This window comes from Fukomys damarensis, unplaced genomic scaffold (assembly GCF_012274545.1).
Source record: "Fukomys damarensis isolate Sample0158 unplaced genomic scaffold, DMR_v1.0_HiC HiC_scaffold_31, whole genome shotgun sequence".
In the NCBI taxonomy this organism is placed as follows: domain Eukaryota; kingdom Metazoa; phylum Chordata; class Mammalia; order Rodentia; family Bathyergidae; genus Fukomys; species Fukomys damarensis.
In genome coordinates this window covers 1,476,587-1,500,358 of record NW_022900943.1, presented here as the reverse complement: position 1 = coordinate 1,500,358, position 23,772 = coordinate 1,476,587, and the positions used below count along the sequence as shown (strand labels likewise).

Genomic DNA, 23,772 nt, shown 5'->3' with positions numbered 1-23,772 from the left:
AGTCTTCTCTGGGGAAGGGACCTTCCTGCCATCTTAGGGCTCCTCAAAAAAGTGTTTCAGAATAATGCCTGGCTCATCCCATGCACTTGGGAGATTGCAGTAAAACTCACTGTAATCAGCTCCCTGGGGAAGCTGAGCTGCCTTTCAAGCTAGTACGAGTCACAGACAATCTTCCATATTGCAAATGGCAAGCAAACCTGTGCTATATACACTGGAGAATTGTCCAGTAACTGAAGTAAATTTTGCTGGTGTCCTCGCAGAATTCATGGCCTGGACTGGGAGAGAAAACACTGCAGGTTTGTGAGCTGATGGCGGCCTTCTTGTGGGCTATGGAAACACTCAGAATAAGAGTGAAAGCTCCTGGATATAAGCTGCTACCTAGCAGCTAGAAAGATCTGTGTGTGCTGGTGCCTCCATTTAAGTCTCCTTGGCTCACACGTTAACTCTGCCTGTGGTACCTGGCCAGCCACCTTTTGCTTCCACAGGACTCGATTTCTTGGTGGCACTCGGTACTCCTCACACTTCTCAATGTTGTCTCTGATCTCAGAAACCCTCAGAACTTACCTTAAATGTCTGTCTCCAGGCTCCTTCCTGACTCCTTCTTCCTTGTACCTCACTTTCTCCCCAGCAGACCCAACTGACCACTCCCTGACAATCCATGGTCCCTGAACCTGGACCCTCTTCTCCAGCAGACTCTGAACAACTCTCCTTAGAAGCTCCTGACAGACAAACTCAACATCCCCTGAACTCCATGCTGTCTTCCTTCCTAGGAATCTGCCTTTTAAAAGGTGATCTCCACATGTCATTTCCCAGTCACCCCAGAGCGCTGACTCACCAACATCGAATTAGCTGCCAAACCCTTCTGACGCTAGCTTTGAACTTCAGTTTTTCACAGCGCTTGAATTGGTCTCCTGATTTTCACTGCATCGTCTGCATCCTTAAAGGCTTGGGGGCTCCACATTTACTTACTTGCCTGACTCTTTCCAAGATTGCTGCAGGCATCTTACTTGCAGGAAACATTCCCTGAGTCCCTTTCTCTCCAGCAGACCTAACAGCTGTGTCCTGGTGACAGAGTCTCAGGGCCTCAGAGATGTCTGATTCCACTCTCTCCATAGTGTGGGGCACTCGAGCACAAGGCTGCAGCCTCTGTCTCCCAGGGCTGGCTCTCTGCAGTGTTTATGAACACAGCAACGCTGACACAAACAGCCATGGTGGTGAGCAGGTGGGGAGGTGCTTGAATTGTTTGTTCTATGAAACTCTATTCTGAGTTTACTCTGGGGAGATGGGTACAGAAAGAAGGAAAACCAAGAGGCACAGTGCAGGACACTCTCCAGACTCTCTGCTGGGTTCCAGCAAGGTTAACTTTCCAAGGTCTAATAGTATTTATAGTTAGTGTTTCTCTATCTTAATATTTTTTTTCCCTCAGTACTAGCAATTGAATCCAGGGCCTCTGCACTGGGCTACATCACCACTCCTCTTTTTTTTTTTTTTTTTTTTTTTTCCCCCCTCTTTTTTTTTTTTTTTTTTTTTTTTTTTAATTTTCTGATAAGATCTTGCTAAATTGCTAAATTGCCTAGAATAGACTTTTAAAAAATCATGTTAGGCAACCTGCTTTACTGAAAAGGGCTCGTCAGTCTGTCAAGGATTGCACCTTGGGTATCATCTCTACAAACAGTTCATGACATGCATCTGTTCATCTGGGGAGAGCTTAGATTTGTTCACAGGACCTGGAAAGTAGCAGAAGCCAAATGAACATGCACTGAATGATTACTCTGACCCAAACCAAAGGGCCTAAGAAAACAGCTCTTCTTTCTGATGGACCCACAGATCACCTAATATCTATGATGATGTAAAGAGTTTAGATTTGGTTAAAATTCGGTCAGTAGCAGCCATGATTTCATATATATATACATTGTCAGCTGTCTCCTGGATTTTGTATGGCTATAAATTAGCACCTAAGTTGGGTTCCTCATTTCTGTCTCTGCTTTTAATCTGTAAGTTTAAATTGTAATCTAGTACCTGCAAATCTGATCTGAAAGGTGGGTTTGCTACAGAAGTGCTGTCACACGTGTGGAGAATCCTTAACTCAAGGCTTAAAGGGCCAGGACCCGAATGAGATGATTTGATTTATTCCAGATTTAATCATAAGGGAAACTTACCATGTTGAACTGAACATGCCAGCCTCCTGGTGTAACAGATTCTTGTTTTTTTTAAACAAAGTTTCATGTGTGTGTGTGAATTATTAATCTGTAATAACAGTATTCAAGTTTGACTGATGAAGGCAACTTAGCATTTTCAGCTCTAGGAATGTCAGAAACAGACACAAAGAAGCATCCAGGATTCGCCTTCTGCTGCCGTTTAAAATCTTTCACATATGCAACGTGGCAAAGTCTGCCTGCACTTGCCAAGTCCAATCTTTCTGCTTTTACTGCTGACAGTTTAGATCATGACAGTAAGATGCAATGAAATTTGAAGAGCTGGATGTATTCTCATGAGAAGAATTCCTTGGGCCTGGTTTTCAGGAAGACTCTGGCTTCGCTCACACAGCTGATCTGGTCTTTCTGACAGACCCCATGCCAGGTACTAGCTGGTTACATCGACAAGGCTGCTGTCTTCCTGAGATCCAGCCCCAGGGAGCTGCTTGTAAGAATACATCTTGAAAGTCACGTGGCTAGTAACTGGTGAGCCAATATATTTGGTTTTGGATAAGGTCCAGCCTTGCTGAGACCATCTATCAAGTGCCCAGAAAAATCCTTGGTCATGGAAGGTTGGACTGACGAGTTAAACCATAAGCTTGGAATGAATGAAACAAAACATGGTATTAGAAATGGTGTCTGTGCACAACAGCTCCGCACTTCGGCAACTGGAAGGTGGAGAGTTAACTTGCAGTGTGCTTTTCAGACAAGACTGAATGGTCTGCTCAGAAGGGTACATGCAGTGGTAGAAACTGGACATTCTGTAGAGAAGGAACAGCCTCATCACTTAACTTATGAAAGGCAAATACTCCAGTCATAACTATGCCGTGATCTTAACTTTGGTAAAAATTCATGTTTCTAAAATAAGTACATTAGAAGGTAGTTACATTATAAAAGACTTCTACTGTGCAGAAATGCATAGCCCTCTTTAAAGGGCTTTTTAAAAGTTGCTGTTTGAGGTCCTCTCAAGCTCTGTTAGTGGGCAGTCATTGGAGGGCAATTTGGCAATGTCTTTAAAAATTTAGAGCATTGATACTCTTTGATATGGCATTTCTATTTCTGTGAATATATATATATATATATTTTTTTTTTCCCCACCCAGTGGTTTACTGTATGGGCCAGGAGGAGGCTCAGGTAGCACTGCTGTAATAACTAGATGAATTTTAAAAAAAGTGAAATATCCTAAATGCCTATCAACAGGGATAGGGATGCAGCAATTATGCGATGAAATCTTTTGCAGCTGTTAAAAAGAACAAGGATTTGGGCCAGGAAGGTAGATCAGTGATCCTGCTGCCTGCCTCACAAGTGCAAGGACCCAAGTTCGATCCCTGGTACCAAAAAAAAAAAAAAAAAAAAAAAAGAGAGAGAGATGGAGAGAGAACAAGGATCTCCCATTGTGTTCATATGGAAAGACCCAACCCATGGTAGAGCACTGTATCAAGGAAAACAAGTATGTTAAAAGCTGACAAAAGTGGTTACCTATAAGACAGGGATGACTTGCTTTTATTGTCTCTCCTTATGTGGTATTTTTAAAAATTTCTACATTCCCATAATGTTTTTATAATAAAAACGAGTAGCTAAACTTAATTTGTGATGTAAACTTTCTACTGTGGTAAAAGTTTGGATTTGTAATTAAAAGGAAATATAATTTTCTCTCCCTCTTAGAGGTCTATTCTACATGAATCAGCTGATGTGCCATTTGCTATGTTTTACACAATAGTAAAGACTGTCAATATAATGCACTGTCTTTTTACCTGAGGTGCCGTGGCCTAGAACTGCCTGCCACACATCCAGCGACAGCTCAAACGGGTGCAGGTCAAGCGCTCAGCAGGGTGAGGTCGTCTGCAAACTGGTATCTGCCATTGGACTTCAGTTTTACTGAGTGCAGGAGAGGGCTTTGGACGTGGAATCGGAGGGGCATCCGGCACCAGTTACCTGAACCCTCTTTTCTGCTCGCTTCCCTGGCTTCTCCAGAGAGGGGTCTCGTCTTTCAGAGCCGCATCATTCCACCTTTGGACATGCCTGACAGGAAGGCTGTTCTATCCTGGGCAGAACCTTCACCCCCTGAACTGAGGAAGGCCGACCTGTCTCCCCAGCCATGACACTACCCTCGGCTGCACCTAAGTGAGGCCCCAAACCTCTGCTGTCTTCATAAAACAGACCTCGGTCTTCTACTGCAAACTACTCAGGTCCCATTCCAAACAAGAACATTTACCACGTTGTTTAACATGCTGAAACCACACATTGCGTTCTGTCCACACTGGCAGAGCTTCCACATCCCCAGTAACAGCTGGCCCTCATCGGGCCCTTGCTCCTCTCTGACCCCTGACATCAGCGAGTCTCCCACATCTAACCTCTTCTCTGAATATTGTTCCGACTGAAAGTCAGCCGTTGGCCGGTTTTCTCCTGCAGACCTTGAACACAGCAGCTACTTGCTCCTCCAAACATTCCATTCCCTATCCCTTCTTCCTTGCAGCTCTCAGATCATTCTCCTTGCTTCTTGGAAGCAATAACTGTAACAGTTCTACCCCAGTCAACTTCCTGGTTTCCTCCCTTCTCTCCTGAAGATTTAAGGACCTAGCTCACCATGTCCCCGCTGCTGTTTCTCCCCCTTGCCAACCGAGATTTTGCATAGGTGAACCTGCAACATGGGCCCTTCCTGATCTCACCTGCTCATCTCCAGCTCCCCTTGGTGCTCACAGGACCTTGTCACTGCAGCAACTGCACCACTCCCCAAGTCTTGATGGGGATCAGTTCACTTTCTGTGCACCACTCTCTTAAATATGATTTTTTGGTGGTACCAAGGATGAAATCCAGGGCCTTCACACATCCCTAACCCCTTTTCCTATTTTTTATTTTGAGACAGGGTCCAGGAAAATTGCTAAGTTGCCTAGGCTATGCTTGAACTTTTGATCCTTGTGCCTCAGTCTCCCAAAGTGCTGGGATCACCAGCATAGGCCACCATACCTGCCTTTTCACAACAACCTTTCTATTACAATGATTTTTTGATCTAATCGGTCAACTCATGGATTCTTTCATCTTTTCACTGCCGCCTTTGGAACATGTTCTTAATTGGCTTCAGGGTCATCGTTTTCTCCCATTTTTCTCTCATTCCAGTCTCCTTGGTTGGGCCTCACTTTCTTCGACTCTCAGATCTGGAGTTCCAGGATGAATCCTCGTCTTTCTCCTCCTAGCCTTAAAGCTAGTCATTCCTATAGCTTTAAAGAACACCCTGATTTCACGGCTTTGGACTTTCCATCTACAGCCCCACCTGACCTCTCCTCTGAGCAACAGCCTCCTGTATCCACCTGATGTCTCGTGGGCACCCAACCTTCCCACCCAGTCACTCACACAGCTTCTCTTTGCCCACCTGTCCCCATCAATGTGCAGTCGTGCGGAAGTAATAGTTCCCTGTCATGGAGAAGACTGCACGTTTCCTACCCAAATTCTATTTTCCTTGCGTTGCTCAATGATCAAAATTATTAGGGAAAGTTACTCACTGAGTTTAACAAACCATGCAGTATTTCTAAACTACCTTGAACCTAGATGTAGCCATGAGTGAATATTGGGCAAATTCTACTGAGAGGGTCTTCAGGGAAGGCTCCTGGAAAAAGAGACAAAACATCTGGGGAAGGTCACTTTGTTTTTTCCTAGAATACAAATGTGGTGGCTGGAGCTCTAGCAGCAGCCTGCTTGGACCAGTTAAGGTATCCTTGAAGTTGAAAATTGTGCACCATGGTTGTGAAGCAGAAGGATGGCTGGGAGGAGCCTACATCTTGGGATATTGGGGAGGTGCCGTGTGTTTCTTGTCCTGGCTGGCTCCGGGCTTCTTACACTTCAGAGAAAAGGAAGCTTCCATCTGACGTAAGCCACTGTTAATCTGGATTTTCTGTTATATATAGAGGAACCAATCTTGCCTGACATACCAATATATATAACACAGTTTTACCCATTCAAGCAAGGATTAAAATGTACCATGAAGGCCACAGATGACACCACCGACTTGTTTCAGAACTACACTTCTAGAGGGCATGTCTTGGGCAATGGAAAGCACTGCTAAATGATATTTCAAAATCAAATTCCTTTTTGAAAAAGAAGCAGGCGATTTCAATGAAACTAAGAATATCAAATAGCTCAAAAGACTATGTGACCTTCAGGTGCTTTTGTTTCTTTGAAATAATTGGGGTTTAAAAAAAACTCAGCCAAATGCCTAATTTAAGAGCCCGTGATTCATGTGAGACATTGTTAGTTTCCTGGTTTGGAAAAGGGGCTATTGGTTACCATGAAATAGTGGGCTTGATTTCATTAAAGAAAAGGTCATTATAAATTTTGTTCTTTATATCATAACTTTTTTTTACCTAATTTCTCATACAAATGGACATGGTTGATGTTTGAAATGCTGGTAAAATTGTTTTTTCTGGAAATGGCTTCTGTGAAGTGTCAATAGATTTAGGATAATGCAATGTAAGGAGCTGACTCTGTACACCACTTCACTGAAAGCTATCAGTCAGGGTGTCTACTTACCTACCCATATCTGTCCCCATAGAGTAGCACTTACTGGTTCTGTATATTGCCATCAGTGGAAAGGCCTCTCTCCTTTAAATTCATCTGTTCCATCACACAAACTAGTTTTATTTTGAACTAACTTTTCACTTTGCTTTCTATAAGAAAGGAAGTGAAGTTCAATTTATTGAGAATTTCCTAGAGTGAGAATATTTTGAAATTTGTGTATCTGCAGATGAGAACTAAGCCATGGTTTTAACTTGCAGACTAGACACTTCTCTGTGAGGAAATGAAGGGGTGGCTTTCCATGTGGGGGCACCGAGGCCATGGAAGACCCAAGCCAGGGCCATGCATTTGAGTTTCCAGAAATGTCTTGTTACAGAAGCCAGCACAGTCCCGGCAAACATCTCTCAAGTCTAGCAAGTTCTCACTTGGTATGAAGTGAGCATGCGTGCACCGCTGGCTGGCAGGACAGTGAGTCATCGTGCAGTGCGGGGACCAGTGACGCAGGCTTCACCTGCGGGGCACTCTCGGGTCCCCGCGCTGGCTTCCCCAGCGTGCAGGTCTGTGCAGCACATGGCACGTCTCTGCCATGTCTCCCACCACCTCGCGACCCCTCGGGAGGACGTCCTTGGTCTCTGCAGCCCTGCTCCCAGTCAGGGTCTGGTCTGGCAAGAGTCTCAGCCTGAGATCGGGGAGGGCACAGGGACGGCCCAGGGGGCTGATCCAGGTTCTAGGTCACTAGGGTGCCCTGCTGGAAAGAAAGGGCTCTGAGAGCTAACTTTGCAAACACCTTGATTTTGTCCGGTGTTCATTAAAATAAACATATTATGGTCATGTGTTCAAGCAGGGGAACTGTTTCACCCCGCAGTCCATTGCTACCACTCTGTGATGCTGTTCCCGGCCTCCACTCCCTCCCTGCAGCTGACTCGCACTGCCTCTGTCCCTTATCCCCCCGCACAGCCCACAGCACAGCCACAGTGGTGCAGCGTGGACTCCAGGGTGGGCCTTGCATCACCACCCACTACCTCCGGGGCCCAGTGCTTCTCTGATTCTCATGTGAGCAGGATGAGGATTAGCTGACGCACAACACACAGAGCCCACAGCCCTGCCCTGGGAGGCAAGCAGGAGACACTCAGCAAATGCTGGAGAACCTTCATCCTCCTATTCCTCTTTCAGCCTGGGAGGTCAGTCCCTGCCATCCTCCTTGCCTACTTTATGCTATACTTACTGATACTGTAAGACCTCATTCAAAGACCACTTTCTCTGCAAAACATCCTTTCCCAGTGAAAGCAGCTTTCCTTTCCTCCATGTGTGGTCTTCTGATCACTTTATTTCCTGTATCTCAGTGATTGCTGTGTGCTATTTCTCTCCTGGTCTCTGCAGGAACAGACTAACTACCTTTTAGTCTTATTTCCTCAAAGTATCTAGCAGAATAACACACACAGTGAGTGTTTAAAGTAATGGCCTGAATATGTCCAGGAAAATTCTCTTTATTTAAAAATCATCACTCAATTCTTCTCTGGCTGCGGGGTTCTGTTTGGTCCACTTAGGGAGGGGAACAAAGGCTTCACTCTAAGTATCTAACCTCACACAGTGTCTAGAGAATTCCTGGAAAAAGTTATGAATAACTTGTACACTACTCTCTTTTTTACTGACTACTCACATACTCAATCATAATAAAGCCTTGCTTAGGGCATAGTCACAACTCTCAAATTGTGAAAATGTGTAATTGGAGGGGAGATATCCCGAACAGCTCACAGTTATTGCTCCAAACATCTTTGTCTTTATTGTACTTCCTTAAACTGCACAGCATGGAAGGAAATAAATCACAGTTAGGATTATTATTTTACAATGAGTAGGGAAGGACCCTTGAGAATTTGAAGAAGTTACGCCTCGCAAATGCCAGATCTGAGGCCAATGAGCCGGCTGTCTTTTTGACGGATCCCAGAATTAGGTTTAAACCAAACCTGGCTTGTTGTGGAAGCAGCTGCCAAAGGAGGTGATCTGAAGTGGCTGAGCCCCCGTTCCAAGATTCCCTTCCTACTGGTACCTGAGAAGGATTTCCATGTGTCTGGAGACCTTTTTAATCCTCAGTGGTTCCTGCTCCAAGTGAGGAATTAACCCGAGCTAGCACTCCTGCAAGTGTCGCGTAGGCTCCATGTAAGCATGAGTTCTCTGATCACAGGACCCTGGGAAACCCTGCACATTGCACCCCTTTTACAGTTTACTACAGGATCAGGGCACAGGAGCACACTAAAGGCCCCAAGAAGGCATGTCGTAGAGGATTTGTTCAACTTAACTCAAACCTTTTCACTTACTTAACTGTGAAATTAATATTTCCTTTCTTGTCAAATGCCTAGTAACATCGTATGAAACTAGTATTTCATAGAACATAATGTAGATATGCTGCCTTCACTACTGTTGTTTTCAGCATAATGGGGATGAATGTTCAGCTGGGAATGGGACACGATGGAACGTGCATGAAAGGATGGGAAGTCGGAAGGAGGAGAAGGAAAAGGACCCATGAGGGCCTTCAACACACTCTGATGGTTGTGCTAACGCTCATCTTGTTCTCATTCCAGACATTATTTTGACTTTGTTTTCTTGCTTCAAAAGCCTGGTCATTATTAAGTGCGACTCTACCATTCTGGCATTTTCAGGTGATCTCAAATTGTCTAGTGTTGTAGGACAGAGGAAGGGAGAAGACAATGTCGGACAGCAACATTTGCTCAGTTGGGAAAAGAGAAAGGAAACGAGCAGAGTAAGGGGGAAGGGGCCCTGAGATAGATGACGAGGAGACAAGAGGTGCTGGTAGTGGGAGTTTAGAGTGGACGGCAGTGGGCAGTGGTGTAGTGAGAGACAGTGAAGATTTATGACAGCTCAGGTAGAAGCGAACAAACTCTCCAAGGCAAGCCAGGGATAAAATAATAACTGGGCCAGGTGCCTCCTTTTAAGAATGCTCTGTCTCTCCCTGATGGTGGGATACTTGTTCCTATCTGTCATCTTCTGCCCTTAGCCCCCCTCCTCACTGTTGATCGGGCCCAATGTGAGATCCTATTAGTGACCTGATACTTTAAGAAGAATCACAGTTAACTGAAAGCACAGGCACAGCCAAAGAGAAGGGCTCAGATGCTGTGTGCAAGCCAGAATTGGGAGGGACTTAGAGGAGATTCTTTGCACCCAGAGCTGTCAAATGATCCACTTCTTGCATGCAAAGCAGCTAGGAGATCTTTGGTAAGCTAAGGCAACTTAGAAATACTGGAAGCTGAAAGCAAGATATGCAACATATTTGGAAATTTCTCTCTCATGTTTAAGGATAAAATTAGCTGATTCACCTACCAGAGTAACTTCTGTAAAAAGCATGTAAAACCCCAAAATGTTTTACTAAGTTGAAATTACTATATATCACTCAAAGGTGGAGAATATGTGGGACAGAATAGGGGATAAGAAAATAAGACAACTCCCTTCACAAGAATTCATGGGTTTCAAATTGCTGCTCCATGGAGAACTTAATTCACAAAAGTGATTCTACCCAGGAAGAAGCTGTCCTCTGGGATGGCGTCTTGCCTAGAATTCATTTGTAAATACATTTTAAAATAAATCTCTCCGCAGGGGAATGGTCAAGTGATCTACCCAACCTCACAGAATGAGATCAGTGATACAGACAGTTCTGCTGGCTGAGACAGCCGCATCTGTCATTCTTTCCCGAGCCAACAACAACTGTAGGTCAGAGGGCACAAGCTCCCAGCTCTTAGGCTGGTTCCGGGGGTATGAAGTTACTCCAGGGCTCTCATTTCTTTGCATGCACCAGAATCTCACCAAACCTAACCAACTCTGGAATCAAGGGCACATCAGGAGCATGTTTGGTGGATGTATCTCTACCTGCTGTTGCGAGCCTGTGGGGGAAATAGTGCCGACCCAGTGGGTGTTTGCTTGCTTTTCCATTATTAACACCATTTCTCCGAGTGTGTTACATGACTGGGATGGTTTGGATTGTCTGAATGGAATAACATGATTACCCATGGTATTGCACATCTCCAATTCCAAATAAAAACAATGGCAAAAACTAGACAAAAATGCAGAACAAATAATAAATCACACGATGTCATTGAAGTCATGCAAAGAGGAAAAAGAAAGGTTAAAAAATGGGCAAGCAACAGACACCAAAAATGAAAAAAAGAAAAAAAGCCAATGCATACAATTCTAAAATCATTCTTACCTTCTTCAGTCATTGTGTCATAATATTTTAGTTTTCCATATGATCCAAGTTCTACAACATCACAGTAAAAGACACAAAGATAAGGAACGAGCTATAATGCAAGAACTTTGCTTTTACACATTCTTAATTAACCAGATTCAGAGTTATACTGTCAAATTCTGCAATCGTAACTATGTGGAGAAGAGCCAACGTGGGCCATGTGGTAGACAGCTTTCACGGCCCATTTTCAGAAATCACTTAAAATATATTATTCTTCTGAGGGTAGGATGTGCCCTGCGTTACGCAAGAGGACAGTCATTTTAACATCCAACGAAACAAAATACTTGGTCAAACACTTCACCCAACCCTAGCCTGGCCCTACAATTTCTGTGGCGGTGACACTCCAGGAAGGAAAGACAGTACAGTGAGCCAGGCCCCTAGAGGCTTACGGACACTGGGGTTCCTTCCATGGACGAGTAGCCCCAGAAGGGCATTTCACAGCTTTTTTTTCCCCCCAGCAGAGACCACTTCCTAGAGAGTATGGAAGCTACCTGGGGTAATCCAAAATCAAAGACCGGAGTTTAAACTTCCCTTCCCCTCTTACGTCTGAGAAATCACTGAGCATCCTGTGTGCAACCCGCGGGGAGTCTGTGAACGGTGCTGGGTGCTGTGGGAACAAGAGTGAGACATGTTCCCAGGGACAACCACCGGTGCAGACGCGTGCGACTCCCTGGCTAGGCCTCGCCGGCTGCGCCGAGAGCGGCAGGGTCGGGCAGGACCAGCAGCCCACCTTGGAGGGCGCGTGACTCCTGGACTGGCTGCAGGGGAAGCCGCGGGCAGACCCCGGGTGGCGAGTCAACTAGGGTGAGGGGTGAGGGGAGAGGGGAGGCGGGGACCACCACTTCCCTTTCCTAATGGCAGTTTTAAGATGGGAAAGTTTATCTTTGTTCATCCAAAAATTCCAGATTGTTTTGAGCAACATTGTGAGCAGGTTAAAAATATTTTTCTGGTCATGACACTTTCCCAATAAATTACAAAAAATTAATTAGACTCAAGAGATACTCCTGTGATTCTGCAGAATGCTTCCATATCTCATTAACTTGGGCAGATGCTGGAAATCCACATCCGAATCGACTTATAAATGATGGGTTTGAGTAAAAGATGAAGAATCTAGCTTAAACCAGTAATATATTGTATTACATGCTTATTATACATTCTTATATATTCTTTTCCCCACACGCTTAAAGCTTTACCTAAAGCTATTTTAATATACCACCACACATTTTTCCTTGGGGAGAAAAATCATTATGTTTCTGCAAAAATCTGCCTATTCTCAATTTTGTTAGATACATTACAAAAGATGCAGGTGCTTTGATAAGAAACTGAATTGTGTAAATAAGAAAAAAATTTTCATGAGTTCTGGGGATTGCCTTCAATGGAGTGTCTATTTCTGGTATTTTAGGATCAGCAATCTATTATATATGCAACTTTGCACAAGTTTGGAATTCTTAGGTTGTCTAAATACCTTCATAAATATTAAACACATAATATGTTTGTGAATGTATGTGTGTAATCTTTTTTTTTTTTTTTTTTTTTTGGTACTGAGCATCGAGCTAGGGTCCTCGTGCTTGCAGGGCAGGTGGCAGAAACAGTGAGCTAAATCCCCGTCCCAGTGTGTGTAATCTTGAAGTAAACTGATGGATTATGTCAGCCAACTAATTTTTTTGTAGCCTTTCTTCTGGAAAGCAGGGGAATAAGCAGCTGGCATTCACTGTTACTTGCTCAGGAAGACTGTGGTGGTTTTGCATCTGTGATGGCTGTAAACAACACTGTCTCCGTTGCATTTTCTATGGATCCATCTTTTTTATGCAAACCTTTCTGTATGCACACACCTGTTTTCATGTATCAATCACAAGCTGTCAAACATCCATCGCTGGCAGACGATACTGTTCTTAACCCCATATCATGAGAGAATCAGGTATAAATAAATACAATCATACTGTTGTATTATCAGTTTATGTTTCCATAGTCAGAATTGGATCTGTCCATGTTCAACAAATGCAAACATTCTTGCCACTGTGACAATTAGTCTACATTAGCTGCTCCTTGGATAATTAATGAGACAGGACAAAAATTGAGCACCGTATACCAAAGAATGAGGCTGCCACCGGTGGAGGAAGAGCAGTGAAAAGCTGTACAATGACAAGTGACATGGCAACTCGAGGCACAGTGACGGTGAGATAGAAGCGAAGAGTAGCTGCCGAAGAAAGGCAGCCAGCGGACAGCTGCCAAAGAGAAGGCGGAAAGGAAACCAGCCCGGCGGAGTGTACTCTTCAACAGGCCGGGAGCGGGATGGTAAGGTGGCAAACTCACCACCCACATCCCGAGGAGGCAGGGCGCTACCACCGGGAACCCAGGCGGCACTCCCAGAATCAGGGCCTTGGAGGCACAGGACAGGAATGCGACCCGCCTAGGACAAATACAACATGCAGGCAGATGCCAAGCTCATCACGCCCCTTACTCTTGCCCGAGAGCCTGTGGTTACCTCCTAGAAAGTGGCCTGGGCCACGGAAAGGCCTAGCCTGGCTGAGAAGGCCTGGGAGGTATGAATAACTCACCAACAGCATACTTCCTATTGCAAATACCCAGGATACCTGACTTATTTGAGTTAGGATTCAAACTAGGCTGAGGCTAAGCTGAGCTTCTTCCATATGAGAAGGATGAAGCTCAGAAGTTCAAAGCCACTGTTCAGTCCATCAGCCATGTTTACTATAGCAACTGAGCAAGAGGCAGCCAGGACTGCATAAGTGATGTCACAGGTGATGCCATTCTGGGCATAACTCGGTGCCTCTTCTCTGCAGCATTTCTCTATGACTTGAGAGAACATTTCAGACCCAGTGCTTGGTGTTGGAGACAAGCCTGCTATCCGATCATGAAAGCTGCCCAGCACAACAGCTGTGCTTGCTTTCAAGCAGTCTGGATAGGTGGACACAGGTATCCACTTTTAGATTTCCAGTGGGATCGAACCTTTCATTAGTTCTCTGTCCATTTCTTTCTGGTCTTGCCAGCAATCTCCCTACTTGGCTTAAGATACCTTTGAGTTTCTGTCCATATTTTATAATTAACAAAACCAAAGTAAGGGTTTTGTTTAGAGTCTTAAAAGAATCTGTAAATAGGAACTAATATTGTAGGTTCCTAAATTCATCCTTTGTCGAGAAGTAGAGGAACACAGATTTTTCCTTCCCGTATTGCTTTTCTCAGCTAGACTTCTGAGGCCTTTGGCATTTTCAGTACCTTGCTTGCAAATCCCAGAAGTAGGAGTAGCAGAAAAATGACTTCTCACATTTGAGGCCTCAACAGTCTGATGTAGAAAAAGTAAAATCAATAGACAGATCCAAGCTGAGTTCATTTTATTAGACTGGAAAACAGAGGTAGAGAAATCAATGAGAGTAAGAATTTAATTGATGAGAAAAACGATTATTTTTTCCAAGGGCTAGGTTGTTTTGGTATTTGTTTGACCTGTGTGTGAAGACATAAAATTAAGGCTTTCTCAATACAGAGAGTACAGTAGTTGCTTGGGATCCTTCTAAGATTACTTTCCATAGTGAACAGAAGAATATGAGTTTTGAAGTCAGGGGTGTGGGTTTGTATCCAAGGTTGGCCACTCAGTAGATGTGTGACTTCGACCAAGTTGTTTCACCTCTGAACCTCACAGCCCTCAACTGTGAAGGGACACTGTGATTGTATCTGCTTTACAAGGTGAAAGGGAAGGGTAGACAAGATGAGACTCTGAGCAATCAATATGAAAAGCTGTATTACTGCAGGCATCATAAAGAACTGTCACAGAGAATCAATGGAACCAGAAACAAGCTATTTCAAGAACTTGATGTTTTTATTCAGGCTTGTTAAATTCAACACCATTTAAAGAAGTTTTAAGTAGGGATTGCTGTTCAATACTGAAAGATATTCTGCCATGCTGTGGCCAGTATTTTAAAAATATCCCATCATTAATCCTGTCTACTCTAAGACCAAGGGCTATCAAACATGGAGCCTGGCCAGGGAGCAGGATGTGAAAAGCGGGCCCCACACTTCCCAGCTGGGAAGCCTTTAGCATTTGTTTGTGAACCCATCTCCAGCTAGGCTACCCCTGGAGGCGGAGATGACCCTTCTTTAGATCCATCCCAGCCAACACAGAACTGTGCTGCCACACATTTCTTACATTAAGTACTCAGATGCACAGCTCCCAGTTACACTGACATGTAGAATGTGTGTATGTGTTGTGCTTCGCTGGACTTGCTGAAGTCAAGAAGCCCAGCCCTGATGTCTCAGGCTTTCCGACTACTGCTACCATGATGTTACTGTAAAGGTGAAGATGCTTCTGAGCTGATGGCTAATTCACAATGTGGCTCTACTACTGATGCGCTGGGTGGCCCTCTCTGAACTTCAATCCTTTCTGCAAAATGAGGAAAAGTGCAATAAATATTACTAACAGGAACAATAAGTACTTACACAGCCCTTTGCAGTGGGGTGGTACAAACATATTTAATAATTGGTCCCTCTCTTTACTGTCTGCCAAAGGTCTGCTGTGAACATCTAAGTCAGCCTAGCGCAAGGCAGTGAAGTCCCGCCGACCACCGAGGATGTTCCTCCCGTGGTGGGCGTCACTCTGTACTCTGACACAGGCGAGTCATCCAAAGCCCTTGCCCTCTTCCCTTCCACACAGGAAGGCTGCTGGAGGAAAAACTGTCCGTCTGCTTGCCATAGGCTTGCCTGTCTAACTTTCAGAACCATGTTTTGCAATATTAACATTTTATTCTGAGCAGAAAGGGCTTTTTTGCTTATTTTATAAATCAGTGAACTTATTTTTAAGTAAAATAGTTTGTTTTGAAGTTGTGTAAATGGATAGTGTGAAGGCTGAATATTTGCAATTTCCCACTTTACTCCTTGAAATGTTGCACTTATATTTATTTGTAGATCTTATGATTTTTAAGTTTTTTTGCTGGGGTATCTCAGTTAAAATGGCACTGCTATCTTTTTCTCCTGCATCCTTGTATGAAAAATTTTCTTCATAATAAACACAAATTCTAAGTTAAAAGACCCAACTTTAAGCTTTTTGTTTGATTCCTCTTCAAAAAGACTGTATGGACTACTAAAATTACTGGTTTTTCCTTTCTTTATTCTTTTATATTAAATGTTCCTGCCAATGTGTCATTTTTTATAACTAAGGAAAAAAATGCAGGTTAAATGAGGAAACAACTAGGAATTCTCACTTCTTACTCTAGTCAGAAGGAAGGAATATTTTAACCTTCAAGTTCTAAATCTCACCCAAAAAAGCTTTCAAAGTCCCGATGCACTGCAGAAACTGTTTAGCATTCTGTGGGGGACTGATGTTCCCGAATGGCTCTTGAATGCATGTTGGCGGCCTGGGACAGCTGCCCCCAAGTGCTGCACGTGCCTGTCACACACGAGGTGCTGACAGATGCTTCTGCCCCGTGGGGTTCTTTTCAGAGCAGATCTTCCAAATCTATGCCAATGGATATTCTTTTTGCTCTGATATTTAAGATTTCTCACTTAGGTTTTTGGAAATAGGTGAGAACTTTGTAAATGAAAATATAGCACAGAACTTGAGGGTAACTGGTGTGCTCTGGATGTGTTCCCCCAAATTCATGAGTTGGAAAGTTAATCTGCAAAACAATAGGGTTGGAAGAGGTGAAGCCTTTGGGAGGAGTTAAGTCGGGGCCACCCTGGAGTGGGTTCTCCCTTTCTTGCTTTTCAGTCCCATGAGAAACAACATTCCTCTCCCCAGAGGACACACGCTCCTAGCGCCATGCTGGAAGCCGAGACGGGCCCCATACGAGACACCAAGTCTGCTGTTGTGTTAATTTTGGATTTCCTAGCTTCCAAATCTATGAGAAATAAATTTCTGTTCTTCGTACATTACACGGTCTAAGGTATTCTGTTATAGCAGCACAAAATGAACAAAGGCAGCAATCTTCTGTTAGCAATTGAGTTTCAAGTAGAATTTATAATCTCTTAGTGGTAACCCCTACCACCCAATTTCCATGTCTTCTGAATTTAGTCCCTCCATGAAATCCTGTTTCCCTTCTGAAATTTCCAGCAAACCCAGACACAAGAGCTTGTTACTGCTGCCATTTTTGTCTTTATTCATACTGATACCATTCCTAGGCCCCAGTCTCCAAAAATGCTGATGCCACAGTGGTGGCCAAATAAGGAGTTAGAAAGATCTCCAGCACCTGACCCAGTGTCTGGAGCACAGAAGGTCCTCTGATAATGCACCTGTCAGCTACAGGGACCAGCTTTTAGGTGTGTAAAATGGCTTGGGGAAAGCAATAGGAAGTAGGAGGGACGATGAAAAACTGGAGAGTGCGTGCCTAAAAAGGGGCAGCGGCCTCTCAGTCCCAACTGCCCCCTCCACAGGGGGATGCAGGCAGGTTCAGTATTGATGAGTCTTTAGATTATTCAAAAGAAACAAGATATCTGCGTTTTTATGTGAGATCTCCTGAGTTTTAAATGTTACCAACAAATTTCATTCAGAAGAAGAGACGTTCACCCAATAACCATAAAACAAAAGCCTGGAATGTTACATTTCCCTCGCCTTAAAATGGCCATTACTCCCCTTTCCCATATTGCCCTGCTTCTCACCTAAAAGGATGGCTTCTCCCACCTACCAAAGTACAGGCTTCTTCTTCCCATGATGCCTCTTCTCCTGCCAAAATGTAACCAGATACTTGCTACCTTCCAGTAACCAGTGTTGTCACGAGCCCTTCCTAGTGATGCCACAGGCTCCTCCAACCCCACTACCTCACTTAACTCCACCCAGTTTTTTTTTTTTTTTTTTTTTTTTTTTTTTGGTACTGGGGATTGAACGCAGGTCCTTGTGCTTACAATGCAGGCGGTGGAAACACTGGGCTAAATCCCCGGCCCCCGCCCCAGTTCTATAAAAGAACCTTTCCATTCTTCCATATTGCTCTCTCTCCTTTGATTTGAGACAGCCTGCCAGATCATCCCTACAATAAAGGCTTGTAGTGGTTCTAAAAACAAAACAAAACAAAAGACAAATTCCCCCCCCCCAAAAAAAAACAGTAACAGTGGGCTGTTAGCGGGCTTGCAGCCCTTGGTTTGAAATGAGCTGGCTTAGTTCAGTTTTCTCATGCATACTATCTGACTGGCTGACTGACTGAATGAAACTAGTCAGGCTGTTGGAACTGGACGAGACTCTTGCCAGGTGACTTTCCTCAGAGGGTCAAGGACTCTGGCTCATTCCTGTTCCCCTGAAGCGTACACTCCTCACTTGGTGGAGGTACCATAGTCTGCTCATCTCCGACGTGGAACTGGACTGTGTCCATCACCTCAGGCTCCTCTGGGACCACCGTGGAGGGAGCCACGCTGAGTGGCCTGAGCCATGTGGACCCAGCACTACCCCATTTGTCATTGGTATTCCTGCCCAGCCAGCTCTACCGCAACACAACGTGAACATGTGTTTTGATTTTGTTGTAAATTTTATTTTGGGAAGGAATGAATTAGGTGTAACTATACACAACTGTGTTGCATGAAAATGTCTGGGTTATGGAAAGTGCGGACAAGGTAGTTAGGCTCACACAGGGAGGTGTCAATATAATTATGTGGGAATTACTGTGCTTGAACAGTGAACAATAACATGCAGTCATTACTGTGGGCTGTCCAGATGGTACATAATAAAATGTCCAAGTGTGTCTCCAGATATTCTGGCTCCTTATAAATTTGTCACCTAATTTACAGCCAGCTCCTCTGTGGTGTTGCTTAGCAATATCGGTGGTTACTGATTTCTGTCCAGCGAGGAGCTGACTCAGGCATATTTTATATGCTCTGGGTGATCAAGCAGGAAGAAACAGGACCAGGATGTGCTGTTCTGTTTTCCTTCTGGGGTGGCCAGAGTGGGGAGGGTAGGTACAGAGGTTTGGGAGTTTTAAAGAGGAACAATGAGCAAATTAAGCAAGAGAATCAAGCTAAAACACTATGGTTAAAAGATTTCCTACCTTTTATGAACACCCCTTTTCTTTTTTTGGTACTGGGGGCTGAACCCAGGGAGCACTGAGCTATACACTCAGCCCTTTATATTTTTTATTGTGAGTCCGTCTTGATAATTTACCCAGGTTGGCCTTGGACTTGTATCCTCCTGCTATAGCTTCCCAAGCAGCCAGGATCATTGGAATGTGCCACTACACCTGACTGCAAGCACCCGTTTAATTGTTTGAATAACAGTCTTAAAATGATTTTAAACACTGGCACTTTGTCAGAATTGGTTTTCCCTCTTTCCCGAAGTCAAGGGTACAAAGACAAGTGAAGGTATAGCACAATAGCTCTAAGCACAGTTCGGAGCTCCACAGATCTAATTCGACAACCACCCAAGAGACTGGAGAGGTCTCCTAAGCTCTCTGGACCCAGTTCCCACACTTCTGTAGAGGGGGACAACTGTAAATGTAAGATTTAGGTGGGGATTATAAGCCGGTAGCTCACAATGGACCTATATTACTCACTGAAGACATGGTAGGTATTATTTTGACTTTAAAGTGCCAGCTTATTTCCTTTAATCAGGCAGCTTGCACAGACCACCTTCTTCGGATCTTCAGAAGGACAGATGAATCTGGCGTCAGCTGAGCTCATCACTGTGATGCAACTAAGAAGGATCTCACTGGCTCATTATATTTTCAAGTCAATACATGTGGGTTCTAATGCAGAATTCACTTCTTACCAGCCGAGTAACTCTGATACTTAGCCTTTCAAAGCTGTAGTTTGTGCATCTGTCAGTTGGGATGATTCTTGCACCTCCCTATTTTTATATTGCTGTTGTAAAGGTCTTTATACAAAGCTGGAACTCGGAAGAATGCAGAGCCACGGGAACTCTTACCCTACGAGTGGGATGAAGCCCAGGCAGCGATTAGTCATCCAGACTAACTTACGAAGTCAAAGTACAGGGCCATCCGGGTTAGAATGTTGTTCTAACATTTCTTCCACAAGTTTATAGTTTAGAAGAAACAGGTAAAAGGAAAAGAATGACAAAAATAATCATCAAACATGTCATACCAAAGGAAGTCTATGAATGTCCTAGTCCTTTGTATAGTCTGTCAGTGGGTAAGTAAAACTCAGTAGAAGAATGTTCAACTCCGGGAAGAGATAACATAAAAATCTTCAGATTTTAGTTTGCAAAATGAAAGCCCAGAGGAAACTCTAGCTTTCAGAAAAGTGGTATCATTTAGTGGTTAAGAGAGTCGAGTCCTATAATCCTGGACTTGTTCCTGAATCTTTCACTTACTACCTTTGAGAGTTTGCACAAATTATTTAGTTACTCTAACCTTCAATGTCTATGTAAATGGTGTTAATGAAAATTCCTGTGGTATAGGATTGATATGAAAAATGAGTTAATATATGCAAATATCTAATAATACATGGCATGTGGAGTATATCATAAGTACCAGTTATCCCTGTTGTTACCATTATTGCCTCCATGTCCATTAGCTCAGAGTTCCAGCGAAATATTCAATGATAGGCCGGGGATTTGGCTCAGTGGTTTTGCCACCTGCCTCGCAAGCACAAGGGCCCAAGTTTGATCCCTGGTACCAAAAGCAAAACAAAATAAAAAACCAAAATTAAAAAAAAAATTTAAAAAAGGGCTGGGGATTTAGCTCAGTGGTGCTGCCACCTGCCTCATAAGTGCAAGGTCCTGAGTTCGATCCCTAGTAGCAAAAAAAAAAAAAAAAAAAAAAAAAAAAAAAAAAAAATCTTCCTATGCACCAGCTAAGTATTCAATGAAAGAGAAAATAATATTGTGAAAGATAGTGAAAAAAATGGTTTGACTTGCAAAGAACATAGAACATCTGAGCCCATCCATGCAACAGTGGGGATTTATTTATTTCAGAAAATCTGAGCTCTTCCAATAGCAAATTTGTTTCTAAAACATCTTCTTAATAATTTGGGGGGTGTTTTTGGATGGGGGGTTGCAAAGCTGATATTTTCACTATTTATTTTTATCTTTCACTGATATTTTCATCTTTAACATCTTGGACACATTCTTGCATCTCTAAATTACAAAATCAACCAAAGGGCACTTTCTGACCAAATTCTATCAAATCTGGGAGGACTGCATTTATTACCCAGTCTTGAAATTGGTGAAACACTCCACTCTCTTCCCCGCTGTTCTAGAAAGGACTCACAGGAGGTGTGCGCAGTGACGGCCCATTGCTTTCTTTCACAGAAACATGGCCCGGTGAGGTCTCATTTGACCAGGTCCCGTGGTTGGGGAGGGGTGGCCAGGGTGGCGTGGACGCTTCTTTATCTACTTCTGTCATACACCTGGCCCCGAAGCCTGTCCTTCCTGCCCCAGGGTCCCTCAACTCTGCTCTTTCCGCTCTCCTCCCTTGCCTCCGTCTTGTCTGAGGCTACTGCAACAGGCTCCTCTAAACTCGTTTCCTTATTTTCCTTACCACCCATTGTTCACAGTACTTTTCACCTATCTTTCATCAGTTTTCTAAATCAGTAATTTTTAAAAAAGATGACAAGATGACAGCACAGGGCCCTTAAATCCTGCGCGTGCTGCCTGCCTTTCTGGGTCGGACTTGTGTTACTTCCTCTTTCTTAGCCCCCTAGAGCTTGCTCGGTGATCCCTTCCTCCGGGAACCCATCTCCGTGCGCGCCACACTCCTCCGCCCTGCATGTGCCAGGCACCCCTTTGTGTCGTGCTGTCAGGTGTATCTGAACTCTCTGTTTGCCTCTGTGCAGCAAGGAAGCACCGCACTCATCTGGTCCATGCCAGCACCCTGCAGAGTCCCGGCACTCTGTGGTGTTCAGTAAATGCTGCTGCATCGAGTTAAATCCCCGTTTACGGTGTTCTGGAGTCGTCCTCAGCCTCGTCACCTTTGGTTCTGTCTCCCGTGACTCTTCCTGCTTCAATGTTCTCACTGCAAACCCAGCCATTCTGTTTAGAATCTCTGCAGGGAAGAATTCTGAGAGAGGGAAGATGTGGCCGCGACTCTCTCCGTCCTGATCACTGCTTCCGTAAAGTAGAGGAATTTGTATCACATCAAAACGCTATCAGGAGAGTCCCACTTTGGAAGCACGATGGAGACCCTGGGGTGCAGGCTGGCTGCGGTATGCTGACGAGAGAGCGACTCGGATACACTCTTGGGTCCCACCTTGTGGCCTGGCTGGACATAGGGGTTTCTGCCAGCAGAGCTTGGCTAACTTATATCCAGAGCTGAAAGGAACGAATTTACCATAGAATGCTCACACAGTTCTCTAAATTTCACCTACATGTAAATCAGCACCCCTTTTGATGTGTAAGTTATATACAGTGTAATACTACACTGTAAGCAAGTAGACTGAGAATTTAGGAGGAAAAGATGGGGTAGAAGATTAAGATATTCTGAAAATAGTGAACTGTGCAAGTGAGATGAAATCGCAAATAGATCCTGTCAGCAAACCAGAGATTTGAGGGCACAGGAAGCACAATGTATAATTATTTTCTAACCCCAAGTATTATGGTGTTGGCTTACGGATTTCAGCAGGGTTAAAAAATTAATACAGCAATTTGCTTTTCCAGACTTTGATCAGTATGTTAGAAACATCTATAGATATTTCTGCTGAACATATGTATAGGCCCCAGGTGAAATCCAGACTGTCTGGAAGAAAATAAGTTGAGTACCATGTCCTGGGAGTTCCTTAACATAATGTTAAGTGAAATAAATCAGGCACATAACTCAAATATTGCATGGCTCCTCTATGAGAAACTGAAAACATGTACACACTCATGCACACATATACAGTCTGCCAAAATGGTATACTTTAGGAAAAGAAAAACCTATCTATGGCGGCATCATGACATTACCACAAGTTATCTTTGGTCTCTACGATGACAAGAGGTGCTCAAAGTAGTGGCCATGACCTTTAGGCACTGATTAGTACAGCAAACTGCTAAAGTGTGGATACATTTTCTTCGCAGACTCTGTACACACACAAAGAGCAAAACTGAAGAGAGATAAATAGAAGTAGGGAAAAGTTCAAATACTTCCCCAGATTACAGAGTATGTAGTTTAAAAAGTTTTTAATATATAAGCTAACTTGTTTCATTTATACTACCAGCTTATCTTAGTTCCTTGAAGAGAAAGTTTGTGCTACTATCTAGATATTTTTTGTAAGACTCTTTTTGGTTCATGTCTTGTACCCTGAGTAACTTTGAATATCATGATACACAGTGTAACAACTATTTTTATTCTCTTATTTGATTATGAAACTTTGTTTTATTTTTTATGAACTAAAAATAACAGGAGAACATCTATACATAGAAGCTACCTAGCTTTTACTAAACCAGAAGCTGACTGATAGAAAATCAGTTCTCACGTCACAGACAGGTTTAATGAGCCCTGAAGTACTGGCACACAGTAAGGGGGCTTCTTTTTAAAGGGAAAACGTAGGAAAGAGAATTCAGTGATGTATTACTAAACCACTAAAATCTATCTAAAAATATGGTAGTTGCAAGAAAAAAACCCACAAAAAACAAAGAGCACCTGAAAGTGATTTATTTGGCAAATTCCTACACAGAGCAGATGACGGGGCAGGGACGGAGTCACCGAGCGGCCCAGGAGTCAGTGCTGTCACTGAGGAAGCTGAGTGCCGGTGAGGCTGGGGTTAAAGACCGAGCCCAAGGCCACAGGGCTAGGGAGTTCGCACCCAGATGATGGTGCCACCGGCATCTGTGCTCAACCCCACGCCCGCTCCTCCTCCTCAGAGCCCGGGGGAAGGAGGCTTCCAGACACCCGGTGCGCGGTGTCAGCCCTGAACGGAAGCAGCTCTTCTCTCTCCTCCTCACTAGCTCTGACC

General features: G+C 43.9%; 1 protein-coding gene across 6 annotated transcripts in view; it reads right to left on the bottom strand.

The window, feature by feature from the left end:
- Slc24a2 (solute carrier family 24 member 2) overlaps positions 1 to 23,772 on the bottom strand; it is a 212,585-nt gene that overhangs the window by 42,218 nt on the left and 146,595 nt on the right. For 5 of the 6 annotated variants that reach the window (XM_010630906.3, XM_033757744.1, XM_010630905.3 and 2 more), the window contains one exon: positions 10,921 to 10,971. The exons of the other annotated variant lie outside the window; for it this stretch is intronic. In XM_010630906.3, coding sequence (XP_010629208.1) covers positions 10,921 to 10,971 — 51 coding nt within the window. The remainder of the gene's footprint in view (positions 1 to 10,920; positions 10,972 to 23,772) is intronic. 6 annotated transcript variants of the gene reach the window in all.